The sequence below is a fragment of the Phallusia mammillata genome, chromosome 8, assembly GCF_965637545.1.
Source record: "Phallusia mammillata chromosome 8, kaPhaMamm4.hap1.1, whole genome shotgun sequence".
Taxonomy (NCBI): Eukaryota; Metazoa; Chordata; class Ascidiacea; order Phlebobranchia; family Ascidiidae; genus Phallusia; species Phallusia mammillata.
In genome coordinates, this window is record NC_137259.1 from 19,659,743 (window position 1) to 19,685,755 (window position 26,013).

General features: G+C 36.2%; 2 protein-coding genes across 10 annotated transcripts; both read left to right on the forward strand.

Annotated features, from left to right (window-relative positions):
* Positions 1 to 251: 251 nt before the first annotated feature.
* On the forward strand, positions 252 to 7,221 carry LOC145205470 (uncharacterized). 3 transcript variants are annotated; one of them, XM_080078205.1, is made up of 7 exons: positions 252 to 464; positions 712 to 796; positions 3,198 to 3,328; positions 4,184 to 4,319; positions 4,959 to 5,089; positions 5,591 to 5,698; positions 6,491 to 7,221. In XM_080078205.1, exons 3-6 carry the CDS (start codon positions 3,240 to 3,242, stop codon positions 5,646 to 5,648), a joined length of 414 nt encoding a protein of 137 aa, XP_079934331.1. In that variant the 5' UTR covers positions 252 to 464; positions 712 to 796; positions 3,198 to 3,239; the 3' UTR covers positions 5,649 to 5,698; positions 6,491 to 7,221. The 3 variants fall into 3 exon arrangements, with proteins under 3 accessions (XP_079934331.1, XP_079934328.1, XP_079934329.1); XM_080078202.1 differs by having other exon boundaries at positions 253 to 464; positions 4,157 to 4,319; XM_080078203.1 differs by lacking the exon at positions 6,491 to 7,221 and adding an exon at positions 6,002 to 6,484 and having other exon boundaries at positions 253 to 464; positions 4,157 to 4,319.
* Positions 7,222 to 8,087: 866 nt separating this feature from the next.
* On the forward strand, positions 8,088 to 23,795 carry LOC145205468 (mitogen-activated protein kinase-binding protein 1-like). 7 transcript variants are annotated; one of them, XR_013853661.1, is made up of 8 exons: positions 8,088 to 8,481; positions 8,858 to 9,017; positions 9,573 to 9,677; positions 9,875 to 10,011; positions 10,310 to 10,522; positions 11,419 to 11,616; positions 12,579 to 12,803; positions 14,896 to 15,003. XR_013853661.1 is itself a non-coding variant. In XM_080078198.1 (7 exons), exons 3-6 carry the CDS (start codon positions 15,006 to 15,008, stop codon positions 19,498 to 19,500), a joined length of 423 nt encoding a protein of 140 aa, XP_079934324.1. In that variant the 5' UTR covers positions 10,316 to 11,616; positions 12,579 to 12,803; positions 14,896 to 15,005; the 3' UTR covers positions 19,501 to 19,522; positions 19,597 to 19,706. The 7 variants fall into 7 exon arrangements, 4 of the variants coding, with proteins under 4 accessions (XP_079934324.1, XP_079934326.1, XP_079934327.1 ...); XR_013853660.1 differs by having other exon boundaries at positions 10,310 to 11,616; XM_080078198.1 differs by lacking the exons at positions 8,088 to 8,481; positions 8,858 to 9,017; positions 9,573 to 9,677; positions 9,875 to 10,011 and adding exons at positions 18,119 to 18,211; positions 18,654 to 18,870; positions 19,438 to 19,522; positions 19,597 to 19,706 and having other exon boundaries at positions 10,316 to 11,616; positions 14,896 to 15,055.
* The last annotated feature ends 2,218 nt before the right edge of the window (positions 23,796 to 26,013 follow it).

A 26,013-nucleotide genomic window follows, 5' to 3' on the forward strand; every position in this document is an offset into this window, starting at 1 on the left:
GCCGATCCACAGCAAATCGAAAAATTTAGACTTTATTGAAAGGATCCGCAAATTTTCACCCAATTATTGTATTATTTAATTTTTTCAGCAAGTTTAAACAAAAAATATGATTCAATCCTGTTTTCATCGTTACGCATGAATAAATATGCGCGTGTAAGCATGACGAAGTGACATCACAGCTAAACCGCTTTGATTGGCAGGTCGGGTTGATGATTTCAGTTTAGTTGCGTTGAAATGTTGAAGAATTAATTGCTGAAGAACAGGAAATTTATATTGCTTGTTATTTTTCAGTGTTTATTCGTGCGGAAAGTGGCGATAATAATTTAATCGTGGAGTAAAAACGTGTTTGGTGCGAAAAATGTTAAAAATCAGGAAAAAACCTAGGTTATCTACAGAAGAAACGGTCGGTAATGGTGCTGTAAATGGGACAAACTATGGAAGTATTTCATAAACAAATGATATAAGTAAGTTTAATGTTATTTAAGTGTGATTTATTGTTTTAGTTTTTTGCATTAATCACATGAAAATGTTTAGTTTGTTTTTTTTTTTTGCTAAAAACAGTTTTTTTAAGGTTGAAAAACAAATTTTTAACTAGTTTTAATGTTTCACAGCATTGTGTAAATGTGTATCATGTTAAGCTTTATAATTTTAGTTGTGTTATGCAGATCATTTATTTTTAAAGAAATTTTTTTAGCCAAACCATATTTGTAGATACTAAAGATTTTAGTTACGTTGAGTTCAGTGGAAAAGATGGAAGGACTTCTGACATGTAACGGCACCGGAAGGATTGCCAAAGGTAAAACATAATATTCCTGCCAATGTGCAGTTACCACAGTCTTGTAGTTTCAGCTATGTTAAGAATCAAACTCTACTGTACAGATAAGAGTGCATCTAAATTAGACAGAACATGTAATGTAGTATGGACAGTGCAATATCACTGATATCTGTATGTGGTATGAATTAAGGTTGTTGACCAAAATACAGTTTGTGTTAAATCTTGTGTTAAAAATGCATTAAGCAACATAGTCATTCTATAGTTTGTTTTTCAATCTTGCCTAAAAGGCTTGCATTATAACTGTTGTCTGTGCTGATTTTGATGCACAATGCACTATACTGTGTATATTCATGTGACCACACTGTGTCTTGAAAGCTAACAATACTGTGTTAAATGGATATTGTAAAACTTTTTGTTATGTAACTTATTTAGAAACAAAACTGTGCTTTTATCTCTGTGCTAGTAATGATATTTTATAAAAAAATATGACTTTTTAGGTTATTAACTGTAACAACATGCCATATATAGATTGTAACGAAACTTTTGTGTCAGCAAAGATAGTTATTGAACTGTTCGGAATTTTGCCCAAGCAGATGGTAACCATAATATGAATGTCTTAGATACTTGTAATATCCTGGTGTGATTGTCAGCCTAAACAAGTAAATCATAACTTTGTGGCTGTTTTGTCGAATAACTTACCATGTGATAGAACAGTTTGCTGGTAAAACTATGCAAACTCAGCTTATGGTGAAAATGGGGCAGTATAAACTTTTACTGCCACATAGATGAAAGTTGTGTTTGATTTTGATTTACAAAGTAGTCTTAGTTGGACCAAGCGATATAAAGTTGCATCAAGCGATATAAAGTTGCACATAGCAATATAAAGTTGCACCAAGCGATATAAAGGTGTGCCAAGCGATATAAAGGTTCACCTAGCAATATACAGGTGCACCGAGCAATATAAAGGTGTGCCAAGCGATGTAAAGGTGCACCGAGTGATATAAAGGTGCACCAAGGGATGTAAGGGTTAACTGAGTGATATAAAGGTGCGTCAAGCGATAGAAAGTTGCACTAAGCGATAGAAAGTTGCATCAAGCGATATAAAGTTGCACCAAGCGATATAAAGGGTGTGCCAAGCGATATAAAGGTGCACCAAGCGATAGAAAGTTGCACTAAGCGATGTAAAGTTGCATCAAGCGATAGAAAGTTGCACCAAGCGATATAAAGTTGCACCAAGCGATATAAAGGTGTGCCAAGCCATATAAAGGTGCACCAAGCGATATAAAGTTGCACCAAGGGATATAAAGGTGCACCAAGCGATATAAAGGTGCACCAAGTGATATAAAGGTGCACCAAGCGATATAAAGTTGCACCAAGCGATATAAAGGTTGCACCAAGCGATATAAAGTTGCACCAAGCGATATAAAGGTGTGCACCAAGCGATATAAAGTTGCACCAAGGGATATAAAGGTGCACCAAGTGATATAAAGTTGCACTAAGCGACATGAAGGTGTATCAAGCGACAAGAAGGTGCACCAAGTGATATAAAGTTACACTAAGTAATATAAAGTTGCACCAAGCGATATAAAGTTGCACCAAGCGATATAAAGTTGCACCAAGCGATATAAAGGTGTGCCAAGCGATATAAAGGTGCACCAAGCGATGTAAAGTTGCACCAAGCGATATAAAGGTGTGCACCAAGCGATATAAAGGTGCACCAAGGGATATAAAGGTGCACCAAGTGATATAAAGTTGCACTAAGCGACATGAAGGTGTATCAAGCGACAAGAAGGTGCACCAAGTGATATAAAGTTACACTAAGTAATATAAAGTTGCACCAAGTGATATAAAGTTGCACCAAGCGATATAAAGTTGCACCAAGCGATATAAAGGTGTGCCAAGCGATATAAAGGTGCACCAAGCGATGTAAAGTTGCACCAAGCGATATAAAGGTGCACCAAGGGATATAAAGGTGCACCAAGCGATATAAAGGTGTGCCAAGCGATGTAAAGTTGTACCAAGCAATATAAGGTTGCACCAAGCGATGTAAAGTTGCACCAAGCGATGTAAAGTTGCACCAAGCGATATAAAGGTGCACCAAGGGATATAAAGGTGCACCAAGCGATGTAAAGTTGCACCAAGCGATGTAAAGTTGCACCAAGCGATGTAAAGTTGCACCAAGCGATGTAAAGTTGCACCAAGCGATATAAAGGTGTGCCAAGCGATATAAAGGTGTGCCAAGCGACATAAATGTGCACCAAGTGATATAAGGGTAAACCGAGTGATATGAAGTTGTACCAAGCGATAAAGGTGAACCAACCAATCCTGTATATTTTCGATGCACTGAATGTTTAATGTTTCTGCACAATGTAAAGATGTTGTTTTGTTGTGTTAAATAATGGTTTTATTTGTTACTGTGCAGAACTCAGCCTAAGAAAAAGCATTGCCACCTCATCACAATGAGATGAGATTTGATAAAGATTTCTTTGGGAATTTGAATGAAGAATTAAATCAATCACAATGTGATCTCACACTTTTTGCCGTCACAAAGAGGTTGGTCATTATTTTGTTAGAATAACAACAGTCATTGCATTGCAGTAATCCTTTGATATTTTATCTTGTTGCCTGCTGGCTTTGTTGACTTTCTTATGATATTAATAGATCATTGTCATAAATTTAATGGTGAAAATAACAGCCCAAATAGATGTAAAAAGCCACATGATTTATTGTTCAAACATTTTGGCAAATGCTCATGCCATTGTCAGTGATATGTAGGCCACATCAGTTACACCCATTTATATACACTTGAGTCGCATAAAGATTTGTCATAATTTTTTAAAGGAATGTGCGTCATAATTTTTTAAAGATTTTGCTCCAGCAAATATGTCAAGAAAATATAGTTGCCGAATAAAATGTATATATTGCGTATGTGTTCAGTAAAATCATAGTGATCAATAAAATTGCAAAATGTTTGCTAACATCTTCATCCAATTAAAAGCGCATTTGGTGTAGAGTCCCCCTTCTGTTAGTTTAAGGGCTTTAAGTTAATTATTGACAAAAAATAGACAACATGTGATGTGGTGACAGTAAACAAATATACATTTCGAACTTGATCTCATTAGGCAGTGGTGGAATTCAGCCGGTTCGCATGGGTTCTATAGAACCGTCTCACGAAATTTTATGAGTTTAGCGAACCGGTTAGCATTACTGATTACTGTCAATGGAAATATGATTTTTTGTAATAGAACTGGATGAAAAATATGACTATTGTGATAGAACCGGCTGACAAAAAAATTGAATCCCACCATGAACTGGATTAAATATTAAAATGTTGGTGTATGAACACTGTGTGTTAGAATACTGGTTGCTTGTTGTTTACAGGTATGAGACATACCTTGCATTATACAGGAGGCAAAATAATGTTGACAACATTACAGCGCCGCTTATTCTTCTTCAACTTTGCAAGCTGTGGTTCATTTGGAAAACCATTGTTTTGTTCATCGGGATATCACACCAGAAAACATTTTACTGGAATTTGACTGAGGTGGGCAAAGTGTTGGCATGCAAGTCTCATCAGTCACACATTAATAGGGTTAAATACTCATCACTAGAGTTCCAACTCAAGTACCACATGAAATAGGCTATTGCTGCCAGGCATAACATATAGCAAAGTATTGCTCATCCAGCAGTTTTATTATAAATAATCGACGTTTCGACGTCCTATACAAGACATCTTCATCAGGAAATGAAGTAACTTGCAGGACAAAATTCTTATATAGCGACAAGTGCAAAACATACACAAAAAAATAGCGATAAGAAGATCGTGCGGCTGCAAACTCGCACCACGCAAGTTCAAGTTCCACATGTTTGATGTCGTTTAGCCTAAATAGAATTCAACTTGGTAGATCACAGTTTGCCAAGCCTGTAATCTACTACAAGCTAGTCTCTCCAACACTCCAATGGGGCAAGGCATAGACTAGAAAAATCTAGCCTATGGTAGGATTTGAGCCCAGGACAGCAGCTATCCGAGACTCACATTGTACCAACTAAGCTACATAGGATCTGTGATAAGCCTGCCTTGTACCAAATCGCAAGCACTTCCTTGTCCTATATGGATGCTACACATTCAATCTACTTGTTGTTGTGAGCTCTGTTACACATCTCATCCTTTGCTTTTTTGCAGGTGGAATCCCCCATGTTGTCTTATCAGGATTTGGTTCGTGTTTCAGAGGCAGAAAATCTGAACTGGTTGTTCCGTTTGAGGATGAAACGCTTGACACAAGGGTCGAGAAATTATCAAACGTTCCACCTGAGGTGAAATTGATGAATTTTGTTGTGTGAAAAATAGAAAATTCAGTGTGAAAAACCACTAAATCTGTCGCTATATTTTAATTTGTTTTATCAAAACAAAAGCATTTCGCAAGTACTCTGGTTCTGGTTCAACGCAGCCAATCCTTAGTATTTACTTTGGTCTATAAGGACATTAAAAAAAAAATGGTTTTAGGTTTGAATTTTTTTTGCAAATGATCAATTACCATGATAGTGACATTTTTGTCATCATGAAATGTTTTGCACCAGGAGTGATGGACTAGGATGGCATACATAATTTGTTGCTATTGGGTTATTTCATAGGCAATAAATGCTGTCAACTATGGTTAAGTGTAGCTAATAACAGTGATGTTCTGTTTCCTATTCGCATAGCCTGACAATGGGTTGTGGCACACATTTTGTCATCTTATGCTATATAGTACACAAAACAAATATAGGATCAAATGCATAGAGTGCTATGATTATAATTTGCTATTTATCTTTTAGGGTTGAGTTATTGGCTAACCTGCAGATGAGACACTTGTCATTCCAATCAGAAAACTAAACTGCTGGACATTATTTTTTGCAGAAGACAACACAGCAGCTTTTAATGAGGTATTTAAATGCAAGGTTATATGTTAACTTTTATTTTTTGTGATTTTAATGTATACACTACATAGCTGGTAGTAGCATGCTCTTTTTTACACATCTGTTTAAATCAGACATGATACTACTGGTTGACTTTTTGGCTTGTCTTTGGCATGTTTAATGCTTTGTGACGTCACAAACATTTTTAATTCCACCCTAGTTTTCCAAGGTCCCTATGTCACCGGCTGTGTGTTAAGCTGCACAGGCCCCAGAAATATGCTTTTTTTCCACCATATAAACATTTATTAAAACATTGATTTTTGTTTTTAGATATGCTTTCAAACACTAGTTTTATATACATGGGTATATGTAGTAAAATTTAATGCTCGGGTGAGTTTGTGCAGCTGCTCGGCCGAGCAACAAGCACCAAAATAAGCAGTTTTCGGTACCAAGTACTCTGGTTCTGGCTCAGCGTGGCCAATCTCTAGTATTTTCTTTGGTCTATAAGGACATTAAAAAAGCAACAGTTTTTGGTTTTAATTTTTTTGCAATTGATTAATTACCATGATAGTGAGTTTTTTGTCATCATGAAATGTTTGGAACCAGGGAGGATAGACTAGAATGGCATACATAATTTGTTGCTATGACTAGCCCGCATTGCTGTGCTGTTTATGTTTGACCTGGTAACACATTTTCATCGGCAAGTGTAGGCTGACCCTTGCCGCTAAATATTTTTGACCAGTATATGCTTGGCAAAGCCACATATACATTTTGAACTTTGATTTCATTTATGAATGTCTTTTTGTATTCTTATTTCAGGCTTACAATGTAGCTTGGATTTACTGATGGATTATTTTCTTTGTGACTCCCCCCACTTTTATACAGTATTTAGTTTTTTTATGGTATTTTAAGATTATCCACCAGAGCATTGATGGTTTAATGTGTCGGGTATGCAATTTTTTTATAGCATGTTGTCAAGTGTTTTGTGTTATGGCAAAGTACTGGAACCCCGGGTTTTTGCACCTTTTTTTCGCTGTAAGTTTTTAAAGCTGTTTAATTGAAGCCCGTCATAAAATATACTTTGCAAATTTACACTCTTTAAGCCACATGTGTGTATAGTACTGGGATTGTGTCTTTCTGTTTTTCATTTCTGGGTTAATGTTTTGGTCTCAGAAGTTAACATTTGATAAGACATGTTACATTTAAATTCAAGCCGTTATTTTTATGTTTTGATTCAAACAGGCTAACTTATGTGTATATAAACCCCTATGTTTTCAGCACCGATTGTTTAAGTTGTTTCTACTTTGTATTTGTTGTCTAATTGCTGTATATGTTCATTTGTGTGTCCCTTGATTTCACAAATCTGTCTGCTTAAAAATATTTGACATTGCATCACCTCAGACAGTAAGGTTGCTGAAATAGTTTTAATAAAAGGTGTGCATGCTTCCAGTAAATGAAATGTCTTATTTTAGTCGATACTATTTTGTATGTTTTCGCTTGTGTTCAAAATCTGTTGCATGTTTTTGGCGTGAATAAAGTTTTCTTCTAGATTGGTCCGTGTTGTTTTGCATTGTGTAAAATATCTCTTTATTATGTTTGCCTTGATACTTGAGAAGGAAGACAGAGATTTATTTAAATATAGAATAAAAAGAATCCATAAAATCACATGTAAACGTTGAGATTTGTCAAAAATGTTTGTTTACAAGCTTTTTGTGGAAATTTAGTCACGCGCTAACGACAATGACATAAAAAGTGATAACATAAAAAAAGACTTTGTTATCGATTGCGGCATGAATTCTGGGAGAACATTGCACTTTTGGAGTTAAAATAATTTTTGGTGTTTTAATTGAACACAGTTGTTCAAAAACTTTATTGGTAAAGTTTTCTGAATCTAATTAAGGTGACGTAATAATTCATGAGTTTGGCACATATGATTTCAGTGTCTAGTTATGACGTAACATTTTTCCAGAAGTTTCCAGTGCCGAAATTGAGCTATTGCTGGCTATGTCCGGTTTTGTTTTGTGCCAATGAATGGGTAATAAATTCTTTTTCATAAAAAATTGATCGCGTGATGACCTTTTGCCGAATGCAAACTCAAATGAAGAAGTAACGTTTCATTGGTCCAAGAACGATAGTAGAGTGCGTCTTTTTGCTGCAAAAGTGATTTATAAGTTAAACTGTTACGCCTCGATGAAATTGCAAATTCAGAAGTTCGTTAATATGCATTTATTTCCGAAAATTATTGAGCGCGAAACATATTTATTGAACAGCTGTGAAAATAAACCTTGCGTCATCAGCGATCAATCAGCTGTTTGTAAACAGACGTGGCGAAAATGTGTAATGTGTATCTTAAAAGTTGAGACTGTTTTGGTCGTTTTGTCGCAAAATTATGAAAATTAAAGACAAAATCGTTTGGTAACACGTTTTGGTAATAATATTCTGAAAGTTTTGAGTTTCAATTTAAGTTGGAAACGTCGTTGCCGATGACCCTGTTTTACAGTTTAGTAAGAAGGTTTTCCGCCTTAAACGATTTTATTTACGAATTTACCGTGTACCTTATGTTTTGTTAGATTTCTAGAGGATTAATAATAAACGCAATCCAAATTTCTAAAGTGCAACGGAGAGAATGAAATCCAAAACATGTCTTCTACTCCAGCCCAAATTATGACAAGACTGGGTGCTATTTTTCTTTTGCCTGTCACCTACCTCATATCACTGTCATGCCAAGATGGAGCTATTGGGCTTGAACGGCTGAGGCAGTTTTTTCGTCCTTTAGCGAAGACTTTGGAACAACATTCAACATCTGAAAGGTAGGTCTGTGTGTTGTAGTTTTCTGCTTCTTTAGCTGTTAGCAGCAGGTGGAAGTAATCATTGCAATAAACTCCTTTAGGCTACAACATACAGTGCTTTTTCTGCATGATCAGAAGTCATATTTTGGTAAAAGCTAGTTTCAAAATTTTTACATCTTTAGTGAGAAAATTAAGGGCCCAATTAGACATAAAAAGCAACTTGCCTCAATATGATGTTGGCATGAGCATTTGCAGAAGTAGTTATAAAATAATAAACCATGTTGCATTTACATCTATTTGAGCTGTTATTTTTATGACTAAATTTTGACAGATCCATGCATATTGTTTAATATATTTTTGCATTAATTATTTTGAGCGAACAATTGGATTTTTGCAGAGGTTATGAAGTGCTTGCGACGTCAGTAGATGTCTACAACATGTGGCTGCATCTTGTATTTTCTGATCACTCACTTGTTATAACTGATGTGATGGATTTTGAAAAACCAAATGTCACTTCAGTTTCCTGGTTCAATAACTCGTGTGTCTGGGATATCAAGGTTTGTCTGAGATATCAAGGTTTGTCTTTACAACATCACTAAAACAAATATATTTCATCACAAAAGACAATTGTAAACATTAAATCTTATTAATTGGGACACACTGCTCTTGGATATCCAAAATACTGAAAAACAGCAACTGATCATTTTTTAGTCGTTTTTTTTTGAAATGTTGAATGTGCGCAAAAAAGGCATCGTCAGTTTCTGTACCCCTCACATCCATGGAGATCATAACATAATTCATAACAAAAAGTATATAAGCTTATGTCAATAGACACACTATAACTATTCAAATATCATCAGTAGTGGCTGAAAATGAATGAAATGTTGTAACGTCTGCTGCTGTAATCATGTCTCATTAGTGTAAATTGTCTGCTCCACACTAATTATAACAATGGAATTTAATGTAAACTGAAACAAGCAAAGTCCTTCTGATTTAATTTATTTAGTCAAATTCTTGTTTTTGTTTTGTTTTTGCCACTGATTTAAATCACTGGGGCACAAAACCCTGTTTACATGTAATAATAGTTTCTTCCTTATGGTGTTTTTTTGCAGACTCTTCCTGATTGTGCTGAGTCAGCAGTTTCACTGTCCGATTGTTTTGTGCCTTGTTCAAATGATGGCAGAGTCATGATTTGGAAAATCGAAGACCAAACATGTGTACGAACCGTATATATTGTGGCTGTTTGTAGGATAAATGTATTGGACAAACAATAAGAACCTTATATATATATATATATATTGTGGCTGTTTGTAGGATAAATGTATTGGACGAACAATAAGAACATTATATGTTATGGCTGTTTGTAGGATATATGTATTGAACCAACAATAAGTTAATTATTAAATATTTGTAGGTTCTGAAACACACAATTACATTGGAAAATATAGATAAACTCTCCACGGACACTGAAACATCGATTGAAGCAAGTTGTATCTCCGTTTGAAATGACGGCAAACACATGGTGGTTGGTGACAGGAGTGGGAGTATCCAGTATGTATTCAACTCGCTTGGTTTCATAATGCAATTTGTAGTCATTATTTTGCCTGGGCACTTTACAATTAAAAGGGAACTCTACTTGCAATTTAAACACTCTTTATCACTTACATCAGTAAATGAATTTCTGTGTTCTTGGTTATACCCATTTTCTTCTGCAATTTAATAACTTTTATTGTAATTATGCATCAGTAATTTCAGAGGTGGTATCTAGCCTGCACCCATTTTAGTTTGTTAACTCTTAAGACCAGGTAGTTTTTTGTGTTTTTTATGACAAGCATTCATTTGTTTTCAGTGTTTATGACCTTACAACATTTAAGAGGATATCGTTTATTTCAACCAAAGACGGGGATACATTAGGCATGGATCATTCTCACTGTGGCACGATGCAAGCGCGCGCAGAGACCGGTGTGTTCACATGTTTACCGATGATTATACTCCGTCCAACACAATCGCTGACCCTTCTGCTGCCATCACTGCTGTGAAGTTTGCTAACCGGGATCATGAGGTAAACTGTTATGAAGTTGAAAGTAGAATAACTGGGTGTTCTATACCAGTGGTTCTCAACCTTTGCGGACCGGTAAACTTTCAAAACAAATTTTGCGGAACATTGGACTTTCAAAATCAACCCAAAATGCAATCACGACAAAAATATGCAATTCAAAAGAAGTATGAAAAATTCATTTTAATGAGAAGTTGCTTCATATATCATACATGTTAGACGCGATTGTAATGAAGTTTCTGCAAGTGCAAGTAGACCGTTGATTTCCACACGATTTCTATGCCTTTAACATCTTGCATTTTGCAATTGAGATATAAAATTGTAATACATTTGGTGGACCGGCGGTTGAGAACCACTGCTCTACAAGAGTTGTTTCAAATCTAGAATATCAAATCCAAGTCGCATATTATTTTTGATTGTGCAATATTTAATTTGGACAACAATGTTTCCTGAGGTAAACTGTCATGTAGCGATGTTGAAACTAGGATAACTAGGTATTCTAGAATAGTTCTTTTGAATCTAGAATATCAAATCCAAGTCTTACATCATTTTATATTGTGATCTGAACAAAAATGTTTCTGGAGGTAAACTGTCATGTAGTTTAAAGTAAAGAATAACTAGGTATTCTAGAATAGTAGTTTGGAATCTAGAGTATCAATTCTAAGTCTTGTATCATTTTTGATTGTGCAATATAGGTACATACCGAGCATTGTAAGGCAGATTAATTTATTCATGGTATGAATCACTAGTTGAGTGTTTCTTGGCACATGTAGGTTCTTCAACCAGTGACCTCAAATATTTGAGAGGGTCCTTGGTGGATCTTTAGCGAATAGTACCATGCCACATTTTCGCGCTAAACATTTTTTTGTTTGCTTGTCTACTGCTCTTCGTATATGTTGCAGGTGACCATATAAGTTCAATTCGCTTTCCATGTGAACTGTTGTCTTAGCGGGATGGGTGGTGATGCAGGAGGTGGAAGGAATCATTGCAATAGACTCCTTTATGCTACAACATACAGTGCTTTTGTTGCATGATCAGAAGTATCCACCAGTGTATGCACACAAAAATGCTGTCCTTGCAATTTCGAACAGCTATCCTAGGTAAATGCTGCAAAATGACACTTATATAATTACAGCTATCCAAGGTAAATGCTACAAAATGACACTTATATAATTACAGCTATCCAAGGTAAATGCTACAAAATGACACTTATGTAATTACAGCTATCCAAGGTAAATGCTACAAAATGATACTTATATAATTACAGCTATCCAAGGTAAATGCTACAAAATGACACTTATATAATTACAGCTATCCAAGGTAAATGCTACAAAATGACACTTATATAATTACAGCTATCCAAGGTAAATGCTACAAAATGATACTTATATAATTACAGCTATCCAAGGTAAATGCTACAAAATGACACTTATATAATTACAGCTATCCAAGGTAAATGCTACAAAATGACACTTATATAATTACAGCTATCCAAGGTAAATGCTACAAAATGATACTTATATAATTACAGATATCCAAGGTAAATGCTACAAAATGACACTTATATAATTACAGCTATCCAAGGTAAATGCTACAAAATGATACTTATATAATTACAGCTATCCAAGGTAAATGCTACAAAATGATACTTATATAATTACAGCTATCCAAGGTAAATGCTACAAAATGACACTTATATAATTACAGCTATCCAAGGTAAATGCTACAAAATGACACTTATATAATTACAGCTATCCAAGGTAAATGCTACAAAATGACACTTATATAGTTTTTTGTAGTGTATTGTTTACGTGTTGTCTCCAAACAAATCCCACAGCCTGGCAATAGGTTGTGCCTGACATATTGTCATCTTCTGCTGTAGAGTGCAGAAAACAAATATAGGATTGATGCTATGATTTGATCTTAAACTTCTTTTTTTGGCAAAGCATTCGTGACCCCCACTAAAATGGCAAACCCGCTTAGGTCGCAACACATAGTGGTAGCTGTTGTTTGATGCCCAAGTATATTCCTTTGAGGTGTTAAACTTTTCTGCGTTGAACAGGTTTGTTTGGTCACATGATCCAACATGTAGTCATCTAGATTGCGAGTGACATCCATCATGAGTCTTTTATGCAAACCTGATATAGAAAAGATTGGATTATTTTACTTCTGTGTTGTAAAATACCCCATCAGTAATGCACCATTGTGCCAAGATGGAGCTGACAGGCTTGTGAAGCGATTTTCCTATGTCAGTCGAAGCTCTGTACCAACATACATCATTCAAAAGGTAAGACTCTTGGCTGAAATTAGCTGCTGCTTTCGTTGTTAGTCGCCGAATAGCACTTCACAACCCAATTGTGTCAAATTTGCTGTAGTACATGCATTGATGTAGACCATTGGTTTTCAACCTTTTTCATATCACAACCATTTTATCAACCAAATATAATCTGCGGCCACTTTTTGAAAATGTCTATATTACTTTCACGATCACTAGAATAAATTCTCAGTTTCGATAACAAGAGAACAGGTCTAAACCTGCTGGTCCATTCGTTTACATACACAAAGTATCCTGTTACATCACAACTGACATGTTTCACCTGCTATAAGCAATCATGTGTTGTCCAACTAGGTTAAATACCGCTGGTGTAGATGGTGTACTATCTGCTCAAAGCATAGGTAGCTTTTATTTACTGTTGTTTAATGCCCCAATGTATTCCTTTGAGATGTTAAACTTTTCTGTTTTTAACAGGTTTGCTTGGTCACATGATCAAACATGTGTTAATCTAAACATTTTTTGTTTGCCTTCATTTTATAGTCCAGTGTTTATGTGTTGCTCACAAACAAATCCCACAGCCTGTTCTTGGATACCCTTTCGAACACTAGTTTTGTATACAGGGCATAAATATGCAAATTTCATGCTCGGGTCAGTTTGTGCAACTGCTCGACCGAGCACCGAGCATCAAAAACAGCGATGCTCGGTACCGAGTACTCGGGTTCTGGCTTAGCTCGACCTATCCCTAGCCAATAAGGCATATTAAGAACGACCTGATTTAATCGCGTTAATAGTCTTGCTCTCGAAAAACAGTATGAAGTTCGCTTGTCATTTCCGTTTTGCTTACATGAACGAATTGAAACTTTGCAAGCTATGTCTGACTGCAATTCCGAATTGGCTCGTGAAAACCGTTTAATTTTATCTCATTTCGTTTACGTTTTATATCCAATAAGGTATATTAAGAACGACCTGATTTAATCGCGTTAATAGTCGTGCCCTCTAAAAAAATGAAGTTCGCTTGTCATTTCCGTTTTGCTTACATGAACGAATTGAAACTTTGCAAGCTATGTCTGACTGCAATTCCGAATTGGCTCGTGAAAACCGTTTAATTTTATCTCATTTCGTTTACGTTTTATAGCCAATAAGGTATATTAAGAACGACCTGATTTAATCGCGTTAATAGTCGTGCCCTCGAAAAAAAAATGAAGTTCGCTTGTCATTTCCGTTTTGCTTACATGAACGAATTGAAACTTTGCAAGCTATGTCTGACTGCAATTCCGAATTGGCTTGTGAAAACCGTTTAATTTTATCTCATTTCGTTTACGTTTTATATCCAATAAGGTATATTAAGAACAACCTGATTTAATCGCGTTAATAGTCGTGCCCTCGAAAAAAAAATGAAGTTCGCTTGTCATTTCCGTTTTGCTTACATGAACGAATTGAAACTTTGCAAGCTATGTCTGACTGCAATTCCGAATTGGCTTGTGAAAACCGTTTAATTTTATCTCATTTCGTTTACGTTTTATATGCAATATTCAGCACCATTTGTTTAAGTCCATTGGTTAAATCAACTTTGTATTTGTAGTCTAGTTGCTGTATATGTTCATTTGTGTGTCCCTTGATTTCACAAACCTGCCTGCTTGAAAATATTTGACATTGCATCGCCTCAGACAGTAAGGTTGCTGAAATAGTTTTAATAGAAGGTGTGTTTTGTAGAAGGCTTGCTTCCAGTAAATGAAATGTCTTATTTTAGTCGATCCTATTTTGTATGTTTTAGCTTGTGTCAATGCAAAAAACTCCTTTAGGCTACAACATACAGTGCTTTTGCTGCATGATCAGAAGCCATATTTTGGTAAAAGTTAGTTTCAAAATTTTTACATTATTAATAAGAAAAATATCGGCCCAAATAAACATAAAAAGCAACTTGCCTCAATATCACTGATGTTGGCATGAGCATTTGCAGAAGCAGTTATAAAATAATAAACCATGTTGCATTTACGTCTATTTGAGCTGTTATTTTTATGACTAAATTTATGAACAGATCCATGCATATTGTTTAATATATTTTTACATTAATTATTTTGAACTAACAATTGGATTTTTGCAGAGGTTATGAAGTGCTTGCGACGTCAGTAGATGTCTACAACATGTGGCTGCATCTTGTATTTTCTGATCACTCACTTGTTGTAACTGATGTGATGGATTTTGAAAAACCAAATGTCACTTCAGTTTCCAGGTTCCATAGCTCGTGTGTCTGGGATATCAAGGTTTGTCTTTACAACATACATATATTGAAGTTACATCACTAAAAAAATTTCATCACAAAAGACAATTGTAAACAATAAATCTTATTAATTGGGACACACTGCTCCTGGATATCCAAAATACTGAAAAACAGCGACTGATCATTTTTTAGTCATTTTTTTTTTAAATGTTGAATGTGCTCAAAAAAGCATCGTCAGTTTCTTTACCCCTCACATCCATGGAGATCATAATATAATTATGGGTCCCCTTCCCTGAAGGGGACACATATTGATTTTACTCAAAATGTTTTTGTTTTTTTCCTTTTTTTTCTTTCATTTTTCTTCTCCCCAAAGTTTGTCCGACTCGTTTTTCCATCAAATCCTTGATGGATTGGGATGAAATTTACACAGATGGTAGATGTAGTTATGTAGATGTGCATCCCACTTTGTTTTTGTTGATAACCCCAGTATTTACCCCGCTAGCACCCTAAAATGGGTATTTTCCCCCGAAGTTTGTCCGACTCGTTTTTCTATCAAATGTTTGACGGATTCGGCTGAAATTTACACAGATGGTAGATGTAGTTATGTAGATGTTCATCCCACTTTGTTTTTGTTGATAACCCCAGTATTTACCCCGCTAGCCCCCTAAAATGTTTTTTCCCCCGAAGTTTGTCAGACTCGTTTTGCCATCAAATGCTTGATGGATGTGGCTGAAACTTATACAGATGGTAGATATAGTTATGTAGATGTGCATCCCACTTTGTTCGTCCGGATAGCCCTAGTATTTACCCCGCTAGCCCCCTGAAAGGGGTGAGTTTGTTAACAATGTCAGAATTGGCTAAAATTTGGATAGCTTGTAAAGTATGCCGATTATCGTTATTGCGCCATTGCAGTTCGGGGGTTGTTAACAGCCCTTTGACGTCAGAAACATTAACGGTTGTTGCTCAAAACACCTCTAGTGGTTGAAATCTTAAACGTTGGCAAATTGGATTGAAATTTTACAGTACTATTGATTGAGTCATTGTGGTTTCCTACTTTTAAGTTTGTGTGTGTTGAACCTCAATTAGTTATCCTACTTACTCATTGTTATCTATTGAAATGCATTATCTACTAGGGATGCGCCGAGCCGAGCCAGAACCCGAGTACTCGGTACCGAGCATCGCTGTTTTTGATGCTCGGTGCTCGGCCGAGTAGTTGCACAAACTGACCCGAGCATTAAATTTGCATATCCATGCCTTGCTAACATAAGTAACTAGTGTTCGAAAGGGTGTCTATGAACAAAAACAAATGATTTTCAAATGTATTAGATTGTGGAAAAACGTCTACTTCTGAGGCCTGTAACAGCTTAATACACCGCTGGTGACGTAAGAGGCCTTGTAGAGCTAAAACGTAGAAAGGGGATTTTTTGTGACGTCATAATGCACCGAGCGTGCTCGGCCGAGCACCGAGCATTAACGTGAGATGCTCGGTGCTCGACCAAACAGAACACTTGCAATTTTGGCACATCCCTATTATCTACAACTTTGCATGTGTGGGGACCCATGAGTTTTTGCTTGCAGAAACAACCAAGGTTACAAAAGACGATGGCTAATATGGGACCCAATCAGGGGCGGATCTAGAAAAAAATTAAGGGGGCTGTCCAACAATTATTTGGGAAATTCCCTGACGCGATACTGACGTTATACAATATGATTTGGGTATTCCCCTTTCTGAAAAACGTCATAAGCTTGACGTCACTCACGCACCAAAAAAGCTGCGGTCGCAAGGTATCATTTTGTAAATACGCAGTGCTCATGCATAACAGAAATTTGGGGTTGGGAAAAACTGTTTTACTATCATGGCCGCACAAAGCTTGTGATGTTGCATTGTTTATAACGACGCATTAAGCGGCACTGTGCTTTGTCCAGAATTGCAAGCAGGCCCAGACCCGAAAGTACAAGACCTCCACCTAACGCGCAACTTTGGCATTCCGCAAATCGAACGGTATCTGTTATTAGAAATAGTTAAAATTTCCATTTACGGCTCTACTCTCTTGCTTACTCAACAATCTGCGGTTGCAAGATAAACGTGACGGCCACGTAATCAAAATACAAGACGTGCTTTAAAAATAACCTTTAAAAAAGTAGTTCTCAAACTGTGCGTCGCGACGCCCTGGTGCGTCGTTTCAACTTTTCAAAGGGCGTCGCGTCAAAAAAAGTTTGAGAACCACTGCTTTAAAAGGTTGAACGCCTTTTTGAAGCGATATTTGACCGTTTAAGTTGTGCAACGTTACAAATACAATAAAGTTACTATGCAAGGCATAAAAAATGCCAAGTATTGTCCAGTTACCAATTACGTGTACCTTAACAACATGGTTCGATTTACATCGATCAAATATTTGTGACAAACAATTACGTGTTTGGTAGGTCATAAACCATATAGCATCAAACGTATAAACCAGTTAAGGCGGATTTAACATTTTTTAAATGCGAAAACGGTTTAATACATTAAATTTAGTGCAGTCAGCACTTTTGACTTCAGCGTCCTTGGCGGATAATCACTTTTGTATTGTCAACGCAATAAAGTATTTTAACCCTTGTTACGTCACAATGGACTAATAGATAAGCCAATACCAAACGATGAAGGCGCATAGCTTTGAGACAACGACTCCCTGTAATAACGCAACGGTAAACGGAACCCTTGGCCTATATCTACGCACAACTTTTTCAAAATGGGAGTCGTGCAAATTTCTCCAATTTTCTGAGGGGGGTGTCAAAACACCAAACACCCCCGTCTAGATCCGCCCATGGACCCAATATAAATAAGTGTAGGAAATATATTAATGTTTCAAAATATGCTATAGTGTATGTGCAAGGGCAATATGTGCTAAGCCACCCTTCTAGTTAATAACAAAAAGTATATTAGCTTATGCTAATATATTATAACAGTGGAATTTAATGTAAACTGAAACAAGCAAAGTCCTTCTGATTTAATTTATTTAGTCAAATTCTTATTTTTGTTTTGTTTTTGCCACTGATTTAAATCACTAGGGCACAAAACCCTGTTTACATGTAATAATAGTTTCTTCTTTATGGTGTTTTTTTGCAGACTCTTCCTGATTATGCTGAGTCAGCAGTTTGTTTGTTTTCGTGTTCAAATGACGGCAGAGTCAGGATTTGGAAAATCGAAGACTAAACATGTGTAAGAACCTTATATATTGTGGCTGTTTGTAGGATAAATGTATTGGACAAACAATAAGAACATTATATATTGTGGCTGTGTGTAGGATATATGTATTGAACGATCAATAAGTTAGTTATTAAATATTTGTAGGTTCTGAAACACACAATTACATTGGAAAGCATGGAGAAACGCTCCGCAGACACTGAACATTGGTTGAAGCACGTTGTACCTCCGTTCATAATGACGGCAAACACATGTCGGTTGGCTACAGGAGTGGGAGTTATAAATATGCATCAGTAGTTTCATCGCTGGTTTCTAGACTGCACCTATTTTAGCTTGTTTTTCCAAGCCACAGTAAATTTGGAATTTGGTTTTAAGTTGTTATTTTTGATTTGTTCTTTTGTAATCCTTAAGACTAAGTAGTTTGTGTTTTTTATGACAACCAATCACTTGTTTTTAGTGTGTACGACCTTATGACGTTTAAGAGGATATCATTTATTTCGTCGCACGACGGGGATATATTAGGCATGGATTACTCACATTGTGGTTTGATGCTTGCAAGTGCCAGTAGAGATCGATGTGTTTACATGTTTACCAATGATTATACTCCGTCCAACACGATTGCTGATCATTCTGCTGCCGTCACTGCTGTAAAGTTTGCAAACCGAGATCACGAGGTAAACTGTTATGTAGTTGAAAGTAGAATATCTTGGTATTCTAGAATAGTTGTTTTGATTCTAGAATATGTAATCCAAGTCTTATACAATTTTGTATTGTGATCTGGACAACAATGTTTCCCGAGGTAAACTGTCACTGGTGTGGCTATGTTGATCCAGTTGACACAAAATGTAAATTCAATGCACTAGTATCATTTACACGAACTATAATAAATGCTGGAATTTAAATCATACAAGTTAACAAGGATAAATTTGGCAAATGAAACACACATATTTAAATGATTTGCCTTTGTTGGAACCAAATATGTAACATTTGAAAATCTGACTTTTTTCCGAACCTTCCTTTGTACATTGTTTTTTACTTTGCCTAAGCTTTCTTAATTATATATATATGTATATATATCAGTCACAGTGAAACTGTCCAGTTTTCAGCTTCATTTGTTTTTGTACCACTTTTGTGATTTTTGTGTTTTTGTCTCATTATGTTGTTTAACAGAGAGCATAATTGTTTAATCTTGTTTCGACTAATGAGCTGTAGAACAGACAAGTCTCTCTACTTCTCTGCAGTTATCAACAATTCTGGCAAAACTGACATCAGTCGAGAGCAACATTATGTTGAAAAACACTTGATGGCTGATATGGCCATTGTTGAGTGAGTAAACAGTAAACCCACAAAATTTAAAACCCAGCCATTCTAACTGTGGATTTTATTCATCAATGATTCAGTGCTTGTTGCGTGCAGCTGCAATTTAACCGAATATGACATCTTTGGTGCAAAACGCTTGTTGCAACCTCGTGTGTTGACAAAAACATCTATGTCCTAGCGTACAGCACAGGTCAGTTTTGGTGTTCATTTTGTTGAGAAAATTGAAAAGCATTTTGCAGGTATACAATATTAATAAGCATTTCCACTTAAATTAATCAAACATGTTTGATTCATTATATAAGCTATTGCTGCCAGGCATAGTATCAAGTTTCACATTTGCCAGAAGAGCTCTTTAAACTTGATGTTTGATTCATGTCAAATGACTAATTGTGTGTCTAGCAAATTTACTGATGGTAGGAATTTCACATACTGGCCTTTTACAAGTTTGCATTTTTTCTGCATCAGTTTTTAAATTGCTTTAATGTATTTGCAATTGTTTTTCCAATTAAAATTTTTGACAAGAATCTTTTGTTTGTTTTGCAGGAGATTGTGTTTGCATGATCAGCGGGCATTCAAAGGTAGCAGTTTCCCTCACATTCGACAGTAACTCTCACTTAATCTCAGCCTCTGCCGACAGTTGTATATTTGTCTGGACAATCAGCCATCGGGTGGCAGAAGAGCTCAAACAAACACAGAAAGGTGCTACTTCCACACCTGGAAGTCCAGATTTGAATATAACCTCGTATTTTGCTACAAACGACGAATTCACAGTGGAAATAATCGATGATTCCCCGTATCCTGGTACTGTTGACATCCCGTTCAGTGATGAGTTTCACGACCCTTCAACTTTGACCTTTCACAACAATCCAGGTAATGTCTGTTGCTGCAGTTTCCAAATCATTTGTCCATTAGTTGAGGTGTTTATATACTTGATTTTTGTTCTTTGATTTAAACAGAATGCCTGGTTTGCCTGGTTTCATATGTTACTATTACCATATTTATTGACATTCGAAATACACTTTTCATGCATTTTATTATGATTCCTTTATTGTTTTTCTTATTCCACACATTAGTACAAACTTCATTATGCGAATTTAATTACAATTGCTTTTTCAGATGCTGAGCAACAAAATACTGATGAGTCATTGTTGCCAAAGTGGGTGACTAAGCTTTTGTCCAACGATGAGTCAGTGTAATTAAGCAACAAAGCTTTGCCTGAACTTGGGAAATAGGGGGATAAATTACACAAAGAAAAGGTGGGATGTGGGGATTTAACTTTACAAATATGTGACAGACTGAAAACTTTGAAACAACACTAAAAAGTTAAAAAAATAAACTCAATTCATATTAAGATACCAAACGGACAAATTATTTTTCACTTTCCTAAAGTCCATGTTTTGTTAGTTTTAAGGTCTAGAAATGTGTTTCTTGGTGGTCATAAAAATATGTGGTCTCCTGTCAGTATTAGTTGAATAATTAAAATATTTCAATGTTGTTTACCTTTTGAAGAAGGCCATATTTTGTTGGTTTATTCAGGGAAAACCAAAAATTTAAAATGTGTTATGGTCCACTATACCCAGTTCTGGTTAGAAGTTTAATGAGGAAAATAACAGCCCAAATAAACGTAAAACAGCGACATGCTTTATTGTTTAAACATTTCTGCAAATGCTCATGCCATCATCAGTGATTTGTGGTAATTTTGGCATCACTTACCAACACTGCTCTGGTGCATATAAATTTAATTATTGCAATATTTTGATGTTATATGTAGGAATTTTATGGGAATCGTAATGACCGCGGTGTTAAAAAGTTGGTTAAAACATTACTGACCTCAACATTGTCACAGATTCAAATCATATTTCAATGGACAATCTCAGTGACATTTCACCGGTGGTTTCCCTGTTACGAGAATACTCTGATCGCTTGGTTGATATCGTCCATACCCAGGTTGATAGTGGAAAAATATTGTCGTGCGGCACTGTGTGATGTCACAAAAGAAGTTTGCACAAACACTTTCCTGTGATTGGACGATCTAAATAATCGCAAATTCTGTTTTGTTGCATACTGAATTCCAAAACTTTAGTTTGTTATTAGTTGGGAAAATCGCTTGAGTTATTCACAAGAAGTGTTGGTAAATTCAACTTAGTATTGACCAAAATCAATTTCGACAAAATGTGTCTGGGGAAAAAATTGAACCCTGTCTAAAAGTTTCACATTTTGAAATATTAACACCAATGGTGATGATTTATTTGTAAAAGAAGAAATTTTCTGGAACCCGGATTTGGGTCAAATCCAAAATATCAAAACAACACTACTTAGAAAAGTCAAAATTATTAAAGGAAAAGTTACTTTTGTTGCCAAATAAAATATTTACACACCTCTCATCCAGTCAACTTATAAAGTGCTCCATCTAGTGTCGGTATGTTTCCTTTTCAGGATTTTGCCATATTTATAAATCTGGATTTTCTGCCTCCCAGTGCCTTCGTGTATAAGTTCATAAAATTATTTCGCAGTTTGATGCAGTGTTGTGTTAAAGCGGGTTTTAAACAAGCTTTGTGCAGTCATCCATAACCAACCCAGCTACAATATATTTTCTCGTGTATTTCAAAACATCAGCACGCTTGATTGTACGAAGATCGCTTGCAAACCCGCTTCATGCTGACCATGTATAAGTAACATGTTTCGTTTTTCGTGAAACCGGTTTTGGGAGACTTAATAAATTTCCATCCACTGTTTCTATATAACCTACTTCGTCTTTGCAGACGTGTTTGTATTGTTCATGGTGACATGTTGCAAATATATTTGACACTTTGTTTCCGAGCTGAGTAGTAGGTTTCGCAAAAAGGTTGTAAACAAGAAGACGCAGTTTTAAATGACATAACAATGCGAACGATAGTTAGGCAGCCAGTTGAAACTGTTGTTGCTTTTATATTTGCAATGGATAAATTTCTACGACTTGAATATGTCTTCATCACAAGTAACCGTGGATTATGAAAGGACGCCAATATCGGTGGTGCGAAGGGAAGGAGGGTCGTATAAAAGCTTGGAATATTATTTTGAAGACTTATTTGGGAAAGTTTATAACCATGGATGGTTGAAAACGACGAGATTGTTCATGCAAATTGCTGCTAGTGACAATGTTCCGTGAATCTATGTAGTCTCTCTCCTTATCAGTGGGTCACCTGTGTAAAGGTGTTTCTCTACACTTTGAGCCAAGGTGTGAAGATTTGGTGAAGGTGACGTAGTAACTGAAAATTAAATGTTTAATGCTTATAGTTCGAGGGCTTCTTAACAAAAATGAGGTCGCGGGCCAAAGTTTCTCATGTATTCTATTCCTGTGTTCCACCCTGCCCAGCTAATTGGATTTAACCTAATAACGGTTTTAAGTCGATTTTTTTCCGATGGAACACAACAAGAACGACCTGAATGTATTGATGCGGTGTCTGACTGTTACATGTTTATTTTAATCAAGTCCGTCCTAATTATGTTTATGTGATATCGCCTGACACAAGTCAGTGTTTGATTCTGTTGTCACTTCTTTCCACTGTTTGTAAACCAAGAGTTGTTTCGTCCCTGAGGGGGCGAATGTTCGGTCAAAACGCGCGGTAAAGTGATTAAGTAATCGTTGCCCGAAAACTCCACAGGCAGAAAGATTGGGACTACAGGTGTTTGTAGGATCTTTTTCCGAGGCGATGATTGGTCGGTCAAAACACGTAACTTTTTCATCAAGCAATCAAGGCCCGAACACTCCACAGGCAATTTGCGCGCAGAATTGGGGACTCCAAAGCTGACTTGCAGGGGCGCTGAGGTTGATATAAAAGGCAAACAGTTGATTTGCGGCGTTAAAAGCACGTGTTGCTGGAAGCGGATGGAGGAAGCCAAGCTACAGGTTCGTCGTTGTTGCTGGATTTTGTTGTTGTAAAAACACGGTTTAAAGTTTAGGGACCAACCCAGAACCTTGTTTTGCTATTTTTATTTACTTTACTTCACTTCTCTTTTATTCTTTTTATTTCTATTGTATTTTTTTCGCCGCACTATACAATATAGAGGGTTTGGCCAGACTCTCTATATTGTTTTTGCGGATTTTACTAAACAAGGTTCTGGGTTTTTACGCGCATAAACTATTTGTTTGTTTGTTTGTATCGCAAAAAAAAATATCGAAATATTTAGCAATAAGTTGTATTTTGTTTTCACGCATGTGACGCAACCATTGATGATGTCATCTAATGGGAATTGCAACATGATCCAATGGAACCGAAGCACCAGTGAGAACCAGAACGCGGTCACTATTGGATGACGTCACACGACGGAGCGCCAGTGATGACGTCATCCTCGGCGAAGCAGTACGACTTCAAAACCCGTATGACATTCTCCATGTTTGTTGCACGATGTGTGTATAAGCATCGTTGATTTGTCTGCAGCTGAGTGAAGACGACGGGAAAAGAAAGCGACGATGATCGGATCCATGGAGCGGTTGAGCGGATTCCTGAAAGTGAACCAGCGACACAACAATATCATGACAGGAACGAGGTAACTGTTATTAGTTGTTTAAATAACGTTTTAGCAACTACGCAAGGTTATGTCACTTTATATCACAGTTAATATAGTGTCTTTAAGCATTGTTGATTTGTCTTCAGCAGAGTGGAGACGACGGGATAAGAAGCGACGATGATCGGATCCATGGAGCGGTTGGATTCCTGAAAGTAAGATGACTTGGCCAACCAGCGACACAACAAAATTATGAAAGGAACGAGGTAACTGTTTAAATGAATGTTTAATAATCCCACGCTTTATATAAATTTTATTCCGTTCATATTTTGTGAAATGATGGCGGTTTTACTCGGTTAGTTTACCAAACCTCTAGCTTAACGTTGAACAATAACGAACGTTTAATCCAACTTAAAAACTCGCAATATTCGATCCTATATATTACTCTCGCAATTATTAACTGCACTACGTCAAACTAAATTTTATTTTAACTTAAATCGCGTAATAATGAAGACCTGAAGTGTTTTACTGAACTATAACTAAACCAACGACCTGCCTAAAATAACGGATGTCAAAATAATCCCAACATGTTAACTTAATCACACCTGACCAGTTTGCTGACATTTACATGTATCACATGTAGATGATTATTATTCACTTAACCGTCATACTGACCACTTTTCTGACATTTATTTTAATGCGCTTGGTTAACCATCCTGCAACACCCGCATTATCTGATACTAATGAACAATTCACAACATGCCCAGTTTGCCATTCAACCATTTTGTCCCCCGATAATTGATAACACGCATAATATCTTGAACGGTTGTTTGCAATGAACCTAACCCTAAAATAATACTTATTTGACCCTAAACTGTGGCTTACAAGTTAATAACCCATTGTACCCCGATCTTAGAATCAATAATTTGTACATATTTTCTCAGCTACAAGTTACAAACATATTTAAACATTTCTATAATAGCTAAAATCTCAAAAATCTGCGAAATAAAGTTTGTAGGAATACTCGGAACCTTGTTTTGTTTTCAATTTTTTTTGCATTTGTTTTATTTTTTTTCGTTTCTTGTGTTTTATTTTTATTTACTTCTCTTTTATTTTCTTTTTTTTATGTTATATTTTTATTTGCATTTTTTTATTCTTTTTGTTTTTTATATTTTATATTTTTTCGCCGCATTATATAATATCGAGGGTGTGCACGGCCCTTTATATTATTTGTGCGGATTTTTTGAACAAGGTTCTGGGTTAAAAATTAGTTTCAAAATGTAAAAAATTAAACAAATTTTTGCGTTCATGGTTTAATTACGTTCCCAACATGTTACGTCATAGTAGGGGAATTCCCTTATTTGTCCCCCAGCCCCTAACATGTTACTTCATTGTAGGGGAATTCCCATGCGCCCCCAAGGCGTTACGTCATAGTAGAGAATTCCCTTAAGCGCCTCCCAACGCGTTACGTCATAGTAGGGGAAATCCCATAGGGGCGCCCCCAGCACGTTACGTCATAGTAGGGGAATTCCCATATGCGCCTATAACACACGTAATATTTACTTGAGGTTTTGTAATCTACCCAGTGGACTGCCATCGTTAATATTAAGTGCAATTGTTTGGACGTACTAGGTCTGTATTTTTGTAGCTGTATTAGCGTATGTTTTAAGCATGTTTACATATTACATATTACTCATTCATAACTTTCGTAACAATAATATAAGTTCGTACAGTTTGTGTTTTTATAACTTGAACATTTGTTATTAACGTTAGTTTTGGGCGGTCAGTCGTAAGTTTAGGCTATGTTATTATTTGTTATTGACGTTATCGCTTTTTATTACCATGTTTTCAGCTTGCGCGTTTCGTGCGCCAGTCTGTTTTCCTCGTTTCGGTTGTAGTTCTGCACCGAACCAGGGTTTCTCTACTGCCTTAGACGAAACCCATTGCGTGGGTTGACACCTTGACGCGGTGCAATGGCTTTTAAACCAAGATCAACCCGCAGAACCTTG

What these genes read in the sequence shown, in the direction of transcription:
- LOC145205470 (XM_080078202.1), top strand. Translation starts at nt 3,240, where the DNA reads ATGAGATTTGATAAAGATTTCTTTGGGAATTTGAATGAAGAATTAAAT. An exon ending in CTTTTTGCCGTCACAAAGAG is followed by an intron (nt 3,329 to 4,156) that starts GTTGGTCATTAT and finishes TGTTGTTTACAG; the next exon opens with GTATGAGACATACCTTGCAT. An exon ending in TTTACTGGAATTTGACTGAG is followed by an intron (nt 4,320 to 4,958) that starts GTGGGCAAAGTG and finishes GCTTTTTTGCAG; the next exon opens with GTGGAATCCCCCATGTTGTC.
- LOC145205468 (XM_080078198.1), top strand. Translation starts at nt 15,006, where the DNA reads ATGTCACTTCAGTTTCCAGGTTCCATAGCTCGTGTGTCTGGGATATCA. An exon ending in CGTGTGTCTGGGATATCAAG is followed by an intron (nt 15,056 to 18,118) that starts GTTTGTCTTTAC and finishes GTTTTTTTGCAG; the next exon opens with ACTCTTCCTGATTATGCTGA. An exon ending in AAATCGAAGACTAAACATGT is followed by an intron (nt 18,212 to 18,653) that starts GTAAGAACCTTA and finishes ACTTGTTTTTAG; the next exon opens with TGTGTACGACCTTATGACGT.